The sequence below is a fragment of the Prionailurus bengalensis genome, chromosome D2, assembly GCF_016509475.1.
Source record: "Prionailurus bengalensis isolate Pbe53 chromosome D2, Fcat_Pben_1.1_paternal_pri, whole genome shotgun sequence".
Taxonomy (NCBI): domain Eukaryota; kingdom Metazoa; phylum Chordata; class Mammalia; order Carnivora; family Felidae; genus Prionailurus; species Prionailurus bengalensis.
The window spans coordinates 23,246,254-23,258,572 of record NC_057351.1 but is presented as its reverse complement, the minus strand read 5'-3'; the positions used below and the strand labels follow the sequence as shown (position 1 = coordinate 23,258,572).

General features: G+C 43.4%; 1 protein-coding gene across 1 annotated transcript in view; it reads right to left on the bottom strand.

Moving 5' to 3' along the window:
- The window catches only part of ARID5B (AT-rich interaction domain 5B), a 181,667-nt gene extending 169,735 nt beyond the window's left edge, over positions 1-11,932 (bottom strand). Inside the window, exons 1-2 of the mRNA XM_043596433.1 lie at positions 11,542-11,932; positions 10,846-11,100 (exon numbers count right to left, since the gene is read on the bottom strand). Of these exons, the coding sequence (XP_043452368.1) occupies positions 10,846-11,100; positions 11,542-11,562 (276 nt within the window). The 5' untranslated portion in view covers positions 11,563-11,932. The remainder of the gene's footprint in view (positions 1-10,845; positions 11,101-11,541) is intronic.
- Positions 11,933-12,319: the final 387 nt, after the last annotated feature.

Genomic DNA, 12,319 nt, shown 5'->3' with positions numbered 1-12,319 from the left:
AATGCCAATTCCATTTATCACCAAGAGTGCCATCTTGGCAAAGCTTTTCTTAAGCCAGTATAAATGTTACCATCAGTGGGCCCTCCTAAATTCAGGAAAGAATGAGGAAATGAAGGTAAGGTCTAGAGGGGAGTGTGAATATCCAGCCTAGTTTCTGTGTCATCACTGACCCTTGGGTAAGTATTGTGGCATTAAAGTCCATACTGTCATTAGTGATTTTATGAGTGATATACCACAGAGGCATCATCTCCTGGTATAAGACAGGCCGTTCGAATGACCCGCCCTGAATACACCCATGGGAAACTCTTGCCTACTTTCCTCAGAGTACAACCTTAAGAGAGCAGTCCTTCCTCAAAGCAGGAGACCTGCTGTGCCTGAGGGCACAGGCTTCTAGTTCTACTTGTCACTCACGAACTCTGAGCATGTGGCCAAGATTTTCCTGGGCCTTTCTGTGTCCATTGAATAAAGGGGGCTAGACTCACTCTCTTGAACGTTCTGCAAGTCAATAAGATGTCCATGACAAATCAGACATGAGCCTTTTCCTTAGATGACCATGGAAAGTCTTCCTGATCCTCTTTATCAACAAAGACAAGGGACGTCCAGCCAGTCACGCCTAAAACCAAACATGTCTGTGCAGATGGCAGATCCAGAGAGACCAGCCGCACCTACGGATCTGCCAACGTTCCAGCCAGAAGGATTCTTGAGAATCTGAGAATGTTCTTAGCAACCTTCTCCACCTCTGAACCCTTCACCCCATGTCAGAGGTCTTCATTCTACAATGCAAATTTCCAACCCGAATGTCCCCAAAGCTGGGTGGTCATGGAGGAAAAACATCTAAACCTGAGTCTGTTGTTGGGGAAAGTCACCTGAGTCTGTTGTTGGGGAAAGTCAGAGAAGAAGGCAATGAGGAAGAACATTTTTATTCACTGGCATACTATCTGGATAGTTTGTTTTTGTCCAGTGGTACCCTAAGCTGAGCTCGAACCAGATGATGGTGAGCAAAGCTTGGACTAAAGGGAAAACAGCATTATGTCAAAATGATTTCCAACTCCATGTTCCACAGGGGGCTTGGGGCAGGCCCAGGGACAAGGAACTGGTGATAACTTGTCCTGTTATCTCTGTAGCATGGAAGACTTCCCATGTGGGGGTAAAAACAAAACAAAAACCACACGTCCATATCCGTATGTACATACACACTTCAATGAATATGTATATGTACATGTACATATTTTTAAAACATATTCCTCCCTTAAGAAGAATACACAGAATTAGCAAATTTAAATTATTTGCACTTAGTTCTTTGTCTCCAGTTATACTGTGTTCTTTTGTGCTGGTAAAACAACATGGGCTTTAATTAGCAAATATCTGTAAATAATTTACTTGCTTTTCAAATACAGCAGAACAATGGGGTCAATTTTCACATACATTTACCCAGCATGCATCTTGGGTCTTAAGCCAGACTCTCCCATTGTTCAATAACTATATCAAGCTGTCCAACTCCTGCTGCCTCCCTGGTGGCGGGTGGGGGTAGGGGGCCAGATACCCAAGTTCCAGTAGCAACATCCCATTTTCCAAGACCCCAGAAGGCAAGCACAGAGCGTTGTCCAGCCCAAGCTACAACACACACTTAACGATCTCTAACCCTGGGGCCTGCTTCAAGGAACGTGGAGGTGTGCCAAGAGCAAGGGGCATTTCATGGCGTCAGGATGCAGGTGCTCCACAGCCCTGCTGCCTCCGACCCCTGACAGCGTGAGCCCCAAAACGTAAGGCGCGACATCTGAGGCCTATGAATCACAGCCTCGTGTAGGCTCTGCAGGGTTAAAGCTGGGCACCACACATGCAGTGCAAAGAAAGATGTTAAATCAAATGAGAATGACTGCTCCAAGACTGGAGGCACTATTATTTTGAATAAGATTGAAAAGGCCAGAAAAAGCAATTCAAAAACATTTCAATTATGTATTTCCCAGAACTACATCTTTGAGCAACTAATGCAAATGTTACCACCACAATAAAACTTCTTCCCACATAAAAGCATATAAAACAGGTTGAACAGCATATACTTTATATATCATATGCATATTTTTGACTATTAATAAAAAATTCAAAATCTATGTATGCTTTACTCTCCTAAGCAATACAGTAATTATGATTAAGGGACAGGCAGCACAAAAAGAACCAATTTATCTTCTCGTGCTCAGGAATACTATTGTGTAACTAAGCAACTAAAGACAAAATATGGTCTAATTAATTCACTCCTATGCTTATTTAAAAGACACAATTAGAACATTTTTATTTTCCAGCCTGCACAGTAGCTCAACATGCTTGAGGGTGTAGAAAGCAAAGCCTATTATTCTCAAAGACAAGAGTTTAATGTTTAGTGCCACTGATCAGGCTTGGAACTCAATGCTGGGGAGGAGGGGGGGTGTTCCGCAGCCTGGGTGTGCTCCGAGTCACGATAAAGGAAAGGTAAGGTGGGGGGAAAGATGTCCGTGGGGCCACTAGCTTGACTAGTAACACATGGCCTCTCCTCCATTTTCCTCACCGTGGGCCAAGAATGGAGACAGGGCTGTGAACTTGATGGTCACGTGGGTAAGGACATACACTACCGTGCGTCTATTTATACAGCCACAGAGATTCTATAGAAAATTCATGTAATTAAACCACACGTCCTCGTCTGTGTGATAAATGTCAAATATCCATCTTTGACGCTGCTAACAGTGCATCTGATTTTAAAAGCAGAATTAATTTACGCGTGTGTGCTACAGATTGATGCCATTAGCATGATTCTAAAGCACCCTTCCAGTAATAATCATCATCTGCATGCTTGAAATGTGTTGTGGATACGGATGCTCACAGGCCAGGATGTGATCCGTGCTTCTGAAGGCCAAGGTCCGGGTTCTAATCTCCAGTGGGCCGGCAAAGATCACGGTGTGGCTGGAAAAAGCCATCCATGCCTGTGCAAGGGCATGGGAGCAAATTTTTCGAGAAATGCAAGAAACCCACGACCACCTCTCTGAGAAGCCAATGAATCCTTCATCCAACAACCGATAAATTTGTTTGAAATTTCTTTAAAAGCCAAACCAAAGGGTCATCACAGGCTACAATATTATTCTGAGTGGAAGATGGCAAACATCCAACTACCCTGGCTATAATAAATGACACGCAAATACATTTGATTTGAGCAATTATATTCTGGATATCGGTTAAAACCAGACTTTGATAAATGGGCTTGCATCATGTATCACTAGATGCCGCTATGAACAATGGTATGCTTGATTCATAATTAATAACCAAGTATTTACATGTATGGACTCGTGTACTTCATAAAAATAACATTTCCTTAGTATGTGCCTGACACTCTAAATGTCAAGGGAGGTTTTAATTGCTTACAATTTTGACTCACCATCAAACACTGGCCTAGTTAAGACCATCAGTCTGAAAAACATGCTGGCTGGAAGTAGCTGCAACCACACTCAGGTGAGGAGGGACTGTTCCCCTCAAGTCCACTCTTTGCTCAGAGTGCCACCCCACAGCCCTGACTTTTTATGGGCTGAGGGCCGAAGGTTGGAAAAGTATTCAAATGGATAGAGATGCTGGCTCTTAGCCTCATCATCCAGTCCCAAATAGGCACCGATTTCTTTGGTGAGTACGCCTCAAGAAAATCCTGTACGCTGTTTCACATCCTCGGTGCAAGACAACCGTGGATTTTAGAAGAGAAATAAAAAGTGTGAGATGGGGTGCTGCAGCTGGCCTACGTGTGAATGGCCGACAGTGGGTCCTCTGCCAGAAGACGCTGGGCCAAGCTTAAAGAAAGCAGGTGGTGGGAAAGGACATTTTAAATGACTTATGTCATTCAGTTATTCAATAAATACTTAGTGAATAGCGCTGAATAAGGTATGGGGACCCAGAGGTGAGTAAGGCCCAACCCTCAGTTCCTGAGAACCACCCTGGGGTGGGGAGGGGGGCGGAGTGAGAGGCAAAGGGAAAGAACACAGATAAGCATCACAGAACGTACATGTGCAAAGTACAGGGGAGGCTCAAACCTACCAAGGCCCCGTAAGAACCCTGAGGGCAGGGATTCTCGCCTATCTTGTTCACGGCTGTATCCCCAGGGCCTAGAACAGGCTCTGGCACAAAGTAGGTGCTCTATAAATAAGCACTGAGTGAATGAGACTTCGAAGATAAAGACAATACTTTCTAGTTTCCAGAAAGATCATGAAAGGCTATAAATAGTGACTTTAGTTAATCTCCACTTTAACTAAGAAGCACAGAGAGAGTCTGACAGCTTTTCTGTGACCCATGTCTGTCCAAGAGGGTAAACTATGAGCTCTTTCAGGGCTGAAGCCATTCTCCTTCATCTCTGTATCCCGTTGTTCAGCACATAGTAAACTTTCAATCAGCATCTGAGGAACTGAATAAATTCTTGTTCCAAAATCATGCAGATAGCGAGCCTTCCCTTGACCACATGTTGCATTTATTGTCAACACAATTCTCCGTGTTATAGAATGTCTTTTGCTGTTTTTACCTTTTTAAAAACGTGTTGATCTCATCTCTCTACCAAGATTGATAAGCTTCTTGAGAAACAGGGTCACACCACGAACTGTTTGCAACCATCTCTGCACCTAGCAGAGCTCTAAGTACATGGTCAGCATTCAATAAGTAGTTTTTGATTAACTCAAGACCGATGATACCAACATTTGCTGGAGTTAGGATCTTAACCATACAAAATATAACTCAGTATACATTCTACTGATTCTCAACTTTTAATGTCATTAGACTCAGTGCTAAAACAGAGATTTGTTTATGTAAATATTTTTGACATATTAATGTTAGATTATTTCTTAATATTTACTGTATCTTGTTCCAACCCAAGTAAGAAGGAGAAAAAGTACACAATCACATTCCCTATTTCAGATCAACTCCACAGGCCAAGGGTCAGCAGACATTTTTGTAAAGGGCCAAATAGTAAATAATTTCCACTGTGCGGGCCATATGGTCACTGTCACAATTACTCTACTCTGCCACTGGAACCTGAGAGCAGCTATAAACAATGTGTAAACAAATGAGTCTGACTATGTTCCAATAAAACTTTATTTACAAAAACAGACAGTGGTTCAGATTTGGCCCTCCAGCCTTAGTTCGCTGATACTTGTCACAGTCCAATAAATTCTCTCCATATAATTCATTAGTTCTCACCCTAGTTCTAAAGGGCCAGCCAGTTAAGTTACTCCTTCTCATAGTTTACATCATTTCTAAAAATAATAATAACTAATATAACTGCATCTATCCTTTGCTGAGCTCCTGTGTATTAAGTACTATGTTAGTTAGCAGGCCTTTCTTATTATTATTTCTAATTCTCTTGGCAAAGTAGAGATCAGTAAGTCCATTTTACAGATGGAGAAACTAAGACTTGGAAAAGTTAAAGAAATTGTCCAAGGCCAGTGAGGTCACTGAAGAGGTGTCAGAAATTTTTTTTTTTTTTTTTTTTTTTTTTTAAAATTTTTTTTTCAACATTTATTTATTTTTGGGACAGAGAGAGACAGAGCATGAACGGGGGAGGGGCAGAGAGAGAGGGAGACACAGAATCCGAAACAGGCTCCAGGCTCTGAGCCATCAGGCCAGAGCCCGACGCGGGGCTCGAACTCCCAGACCGCGAGATCGTGACCTGGCTGAAGTCGGACGCTTAACCGACTGCGCCACCCAGGCGCCCCAGAAATTTTTAAAAGCCAGCTCATGGGTACAGACCTGAGACTGAGTAGCCATCCAGCCCCTCCTGGATTTCAGAATGTGTCTGACCAACCTGAGATATGATACAATCAGGCAATCTTTGAAACAAATCCTGCTGATCCAGATGACAGACAGCATACCTCAATACAAACATGTAAATCTTCAAGGAGCTTTTTATCTTGGTGACATAGCTAAACCCATCACATGGATGAAAGCCAACCTGATTTGGGGAGACCTGTATTGGCTATCTGTACTAGTAAACTAACCTACGTGCCGTCTTCTCATAGAGAAAACCTTTCTTTAGGAAGGTCTATGGTAGTCGTCTCAAACTTCAAGGAGAACAGTAATACGAATGTTAATGATAATAATAATGAGTCACCCATTACTGAAGATTCTTCCATATGCCAACTGTAAACACTTTATATGTATTAACTCATTTAATCTCTAAAATAATCCTCAGAAGTAGGCACTATGTGTCCATTTTATAGATGAGAAAATTGAGGAACAGAGAGTTTAAAACTTGCCCAAGATCACACAGCTAAAGCAAGACTGTTCAAAACGCAGGATCCTTGACCCCAATTCCAGAGATTCTAATTGAGTTAATTTCAACAGGCGCTTTGGAATATGAAATTTTGACAAGTTTTAATGAGGTAAGCACTTTTAGAAATCCTGACTACATGCTAGCCTCTGTAATGCCTAGATGTGCTAGATCCTGACTTCCTGACAAAATTGGCTTACTCATCCACACTCACAGTTGCAGGTGACCAGTAAAGCTTCTTGTAGAATCTAGCCCATGGTCAGGCTGGAATCCAAGCTTGCACATCCACCTATTTTAAGGGGGTATATTGCCAATAGATTAAGCGCTTGGCACTTTGAAAATGAATGTAATCAGAAGTTACCCAGTAACAGAACCAATTACCCGCCTACTTTGCCATTTTCCTCCTCTGAAGAGATACTGGCTGAATGGCAATTGTGGGTAATTACTAAAGACACTTAACTCCTTGTATATGGGCCTGCTATTCACTTTCATGGTAATTTAAGACAGTATCATGATTAGGCCTGGGAACCTCCACACAGACATAAAAGTTATTCTGCTTATCGTTTATAAATTAAGAATATCTAGCATAAAGTCCACCATAATCATTACTCTTTTCTATTTATGTAAGGACTACACAGTTAATGAAGTACTTTTGTCCATACATATTCACAACAAGCCATAGACAGTCAGCCTTATTATTGTTCCCATTTCACTGCTAAAGAAACTAAGGCTCAGAGTGTTTATGACGGTTCAAGGTCAAACAAATAATAAGCTGCAGAATCAAGACGCGACTCTGGGGGTGCCCGGGTGGCTCAGTCGGTTAAGCGTCCGACTTCGGCTCAGGTCACGATCTCACGGTTTGTGGGTTCGAGCCCCTTGTTGGGCTCTGTGCTGGCGGCTGAGAGCCTGGAGCCTGCTTCGGATTCTTTGTCTCCCTCTCTCTCTCTGCTCCTCCCCCACTCATGCTCTGTCTCTCTCTCAAAAATAAACAAACATTAAAAAAAAAAAAAGACATGACTCTGGACTGCTCTTCCTCAACACCAGAGGCCAGCTCTGGAAGTATGGGAAGGCAGCAGTGCATGTAAGTATGCAAGTCATTATCATAATCAGTACAACTAACAATAAATTGTCAATGGTGATGAATCATGGTACTAAAATGCAACTATTCTTGTTAGCTACCACTAGCTAGAATTAGCTGAACTTTATAAAATAAGAATGGTTCTTCTACCTAAAATCTAGTGACCTTTGGCAAAAATGATTGACTAGTCATGATTCTAAAATGAACAAGCACCTGCCCACATTAGTACATACTTCTAGAATATAATATGATGCATTAAGCAGGGTGGGATTCAGTGGGAAGATAAACCAACCCTAAAATTTAGGAAGACCTAGGTCCTACTCCGGTGACCTTTGACAAACCACATAATCTCCCTAAGCCTCTGTCTCCATCTGTAAAATGGCATACAAAGTCCTGCCTTATCCAGCCTCTTCCAGTTATTGCAAGGATCAATAAAATATTCCCCAAAAAGGCCCTCTGCAGATCACAGCAAACCACACAGGGACGCTATTTCTAATCTCGCACAATGATAATTTTCCTGCTTTTAGAACTGACGTCTTTACATTTCAAGAAATCATAAATAGACAGAATGGTTCTCTTAAACCAAAAAAGCATACTGAGTCCTGGCTGTCCTTTGAAATGGATGCTGATGTCAGCGCAATCAAGAAATTATTAACCTCCATTTGGTTACTTAAAATAAACTGTACTGGCTGATTAAATGTGCTGAACATTTTCTCCAAGTAACCGTGCACATCACCAAGAAACCTTTCTCGTTCGGTCACACTTTGTAAATGGCAAATGCATCATTCAAAACTATTTAAAATCAATAACAAAAATCATCTCACTGTATATAAACAAGTTAATGGAGTAAGTGAAAACAAAGCAAATTTCTTAATGAGAGGACCCTGTTGCCCCCTCTAGGTGCCTGCAGTAAATGCTGGTTTCTGTAGGCTCTCCTCCAGAGGAGACGGCTGCTGCTATTCAGCTAATGAATGACTAACTTAGGCCAGGGGGGAAATGACATCACCAGGATGGAAAACCGATCTGCATTGGGAAACTTTCTACCTGCTTTACATTTGTCATAATTATTTTGCACAATGCAGCCTGCATTTGCATAATTTTGAGGCGTGTCATTATCTCAATTGAAAATTGTTTTAATATGGCTGAATAATTCACAATGACATCAGCCAAAGTCCTAATGAAATATACAAGTATAATCATACAGCTAATTACCAGCCGTGTTAGCATTAAAAAACAAATCATGCATAATATTAGACGATGTATATGCAGCTGAGGATTATAAATAGAGCCATCTCCCTCCCCAAACCCCCTAGAGTTTACTTTTAAATGGCAAGATTAATTTTCTTAGGTATGGCTCATATAGCTGTGACGAAATGTACAGATCATTACAACGGCTCACTTTCATTTCCCCTTAATGAACATTTTTTTAAAAATCGTGTGTTTAAAAGTATTGTATATCTATCCATTACCAGCAGTTCTAACAGATGCAACCTTGGGCTATTATTGTTTTTATTCTTAAATCAGAATTCACCATTTAATTACACCAACAGAAATTAAAACTGGACCAAGTGGGGTCAACTTGGGGTCTTTAAAAGTATTTCAATTTCAATTAAAAAAAGAGAGAGAGTGTGTGTGACCACAAAATATCTCATAAAACACTGAATAATTTCCTTCTGGGTTTAGTCAGAAGTCTATTAGGCACCAGCTCTTTTCTGGATATTTAATCCTTCCCTTTTCCAGATCACAGGCCATGTTGAAGTAATAAATTTGAAAAGCAAATAATAAGAAATCAGGAGGGGGAGGGGAGGAAGACAGCTGCGCAGGAAAGTTGGGTCGGGGGAGGGGGCCGAGCTAGACCTCGGGAGGGGGAAGAGCTCAACCTGTTGGTAGGTTGCAGGATTTTTCACAGTATTTCCAAACAACACCTTTGTAAAATTGCAGGCAGACGTCGGGAAGTAAGAACGTTTAAAACCCAAAGCTGGCGGTGGAAGGCGGGGGGGGGGGGGGGGGGGGGGGGGGGGAGGCGGCATTCGGGGAGGGGGGCGGGGCTTATTTCCGAAGAGGCAGATCCGAGGGCGAAGGTTTTGACGAACTCCAGTAATTAACCGGCATAGACCACTGATGGGTAATTCGAGCCTGGGAGAGGGAGTGAACTGGCGATGCCAAAAGTAAAATCAACTCCATCAGACCAAGGGATTCTGGAAGCACTGGCAGGCAGCTCTACGCTCCGGGATGAGTTAAACGCGGAACCATTCATTTAACAAAAAGATCCTACACCTACCTCGAAAGCTCGAGGGCCTGGCACAGAGCTAGCTGCCCTCAAAAGTCTCAGTTTGATCACCCTGCTCTCGCTTGGGAAACACAAAGCCTTGCCAGGCGGCCGCGCGCCCTCCCTCCCCACCGCACCGAGGGCACTGCCTCCCCAAAATAGTTCCCCCGGTGGGTATCGCGGCGCTGAGGTCGGTCAGCTGACGAGGGGAGCCCGCAGAACTGCGGTCACACATGAAATGACAGAGCCGAAGGGAGGCGGCCGCCCCGGCGCCCGGTGACAGCAGCTCACCTCGGGCGTCCTCCCGGGAGCGCGGCTAGCGCCCCCGCGGCCGCCCAGAAACGTGCCGGCGAAGCTCGGTCCCTCCCCACCCTTCCCGGGAGCGCCGTCTGGGCACGGAGGCCGCGGGACCCGCGGGGCCAGTGGGCGAGCACACACCCCTCTGCCCTTCCCTCCCCCGTCCCGGTCCCACACATCCCAGAAGATCGCGCTGGAAGACGTCCACTTTGCGTGGAGTAATTGAGAACTAGAACATCAAATGGCTTGTCCGAGGGGGAGGGGGGTGGGGGCAAGAGATAGTTGTTAATGCTTAACGTGTTTGTGCCGGTTACACGACCGCTTTGAAATCCGCCCGGGCAGATCTGCAAGTTATTTGAATGTATTATTCCAGTACCTGTCATTTATCACTTTATTCAACACGTCTTTGCCAACTCAATAGCTTTTGATCTCACTCTGCCTCCATTTCGTAATTTCCGCCCTCTTAAACATATCAAATACTTACTTTAAAAAAAAAAAAAGTGAACAATATCGAAACCCACCGAAAGAAATCCACCCAGCCCCGACCGAGCCAGACGCGAAGGTAAAATTTTCAAAAGGCAAAAAATATAAAAAAGCATGTGATGTTCAAGCAGCAGTAGCAAGAGAGAGAACGATCACACACACACACACACACACACACACACACACACCCTTGAACAAAACCCTTCTCGAACAAGTTATTTGATCTTGACTAAAATCAGCAGTTGGATCCTCTTTGTAAAGCTGACAGCCAAACTCTGACAATGGCAAAATACTCGAGCCCCAGCTAGTGGCGCTACCCCTTTAAAAAAGGAGTCGATCCTGCTCGCCTGCAGAAGTGAATACAGTATTTTCAAGCTTGCCCTGTAATAAGCATTACTAGGGGAGGGGGGGGGGATAATAAAGAAAGAAGAGAGGGAGATATAAGTTTACCACCTCGCCATGGTCGCTATTTCTGCCCTGGGGAGTGTCTTCTGGGAGGAAATAAAGTTTAGAGCTGGATAAAAGTTGCCGGCTGGTCCTCTCTTCCCACAACAGCTGGAGCTCCGCTATGCAAATCGGATCCTTTGGCGTACATCTTACAAAGAAAAAGTCGCCAAGGGACAAAATTCTTGGTTTGCCTTCAAGGTGGAATTGAAAAGCCTTGTAGAAAATGTAAGGTCCGTGCAAGCCACACGGTGAGCCGACCCACTGCAGGGGAAAAAAAGCACCAAATAAATAACGTAGCCATCAGAGCACAAACATCTATTCCCAGACACATTTACACACAGACATCCACACTCTTAATACAGAAGAGCCAACAGATATAAAGCTGGGTGGAAAAATAATAGAGCCCACAAATTTTCTGCCTCCCTTAAAAATAAAAAAAAATTAAAAAAAATAAAAAACTCCGGGCACCCCCACCGCCACCTCTCCCTACTTCTCCATCTGAGGCGGTAAAATTACATTATGTATGTATGATCAGTGCAGGGATTTTTTTAAACAATAAAAATGATTTGGGGGGATGCAGAGGGTAAAAGTTTGGTGAAAAGTTTGTGGGGGGTGTGGGTGGGTGCAGAGGTGTGGGTGAGTTGGGGGGCTGGGGGGTGCCGGGGGGTGCCGGGATCGGAGGAGCGGAGGAGAGCGAAATACCTGGAGTGAGTTGGGCTCCATCTCGACGTTCTGAATTGATTGAACTCAACATTCTCTCCAAACTTGTTGGCTTGAATGGATTGCATCAGGTCCTGGCAGGGAAAAACATTCTCTGCCTTAAGCTGGCGTAATGTCTCAATATAAAACTGAGCTCTTGCCTCCCCTTCGGCACCAAAATGATTGAAAATATGTCCTAATATTTCTCTGACGACTCAATTTTCAGCTCCTGTCAAAACTGTGTAGGTTTCCTTCCAAATGTGGGATGATCAAATTCATAATCGGAAGTAAGGTTCTGTCCGATCTCGGCGGGAAGCGGATGGATCAAGGCAAAAAACATATAGAAAGGTTTGTAAAAATAAAATCCACCCTAAAACTGTGTGAAGATGAGATCTCCCTCTTCCCAATCTCCCTTGTCTAGGGGTGTCGTCTAGTGAGATTTTTGGAGGAGACGAGAGCTCGCGAGCTCCGCTTTGCATCTGACAGGACCTGCTTGTATATGTCTAATATAAAGAACATTTCCTGCAGAGATTCCGGGGCGCTGCTCCTCTTTCTAATGCTCCTTAGCAGATTTGCTGTTATTAGACATGTAGATTTGTTTGATAGTTAAATTACGCTTCCTCACTGCCATGTTTTCGAGAACTAATCTGTTAAATTATCTTTTGATGCCTATTTACATGGAAGGGAAAAGTGGGTTATCGATTATATAAACATATAAATATTAATGCATTTGTTCGCTTCGCAAAAAAAAAATACTCAGCGGAAAAAAAAAAAACCCAGA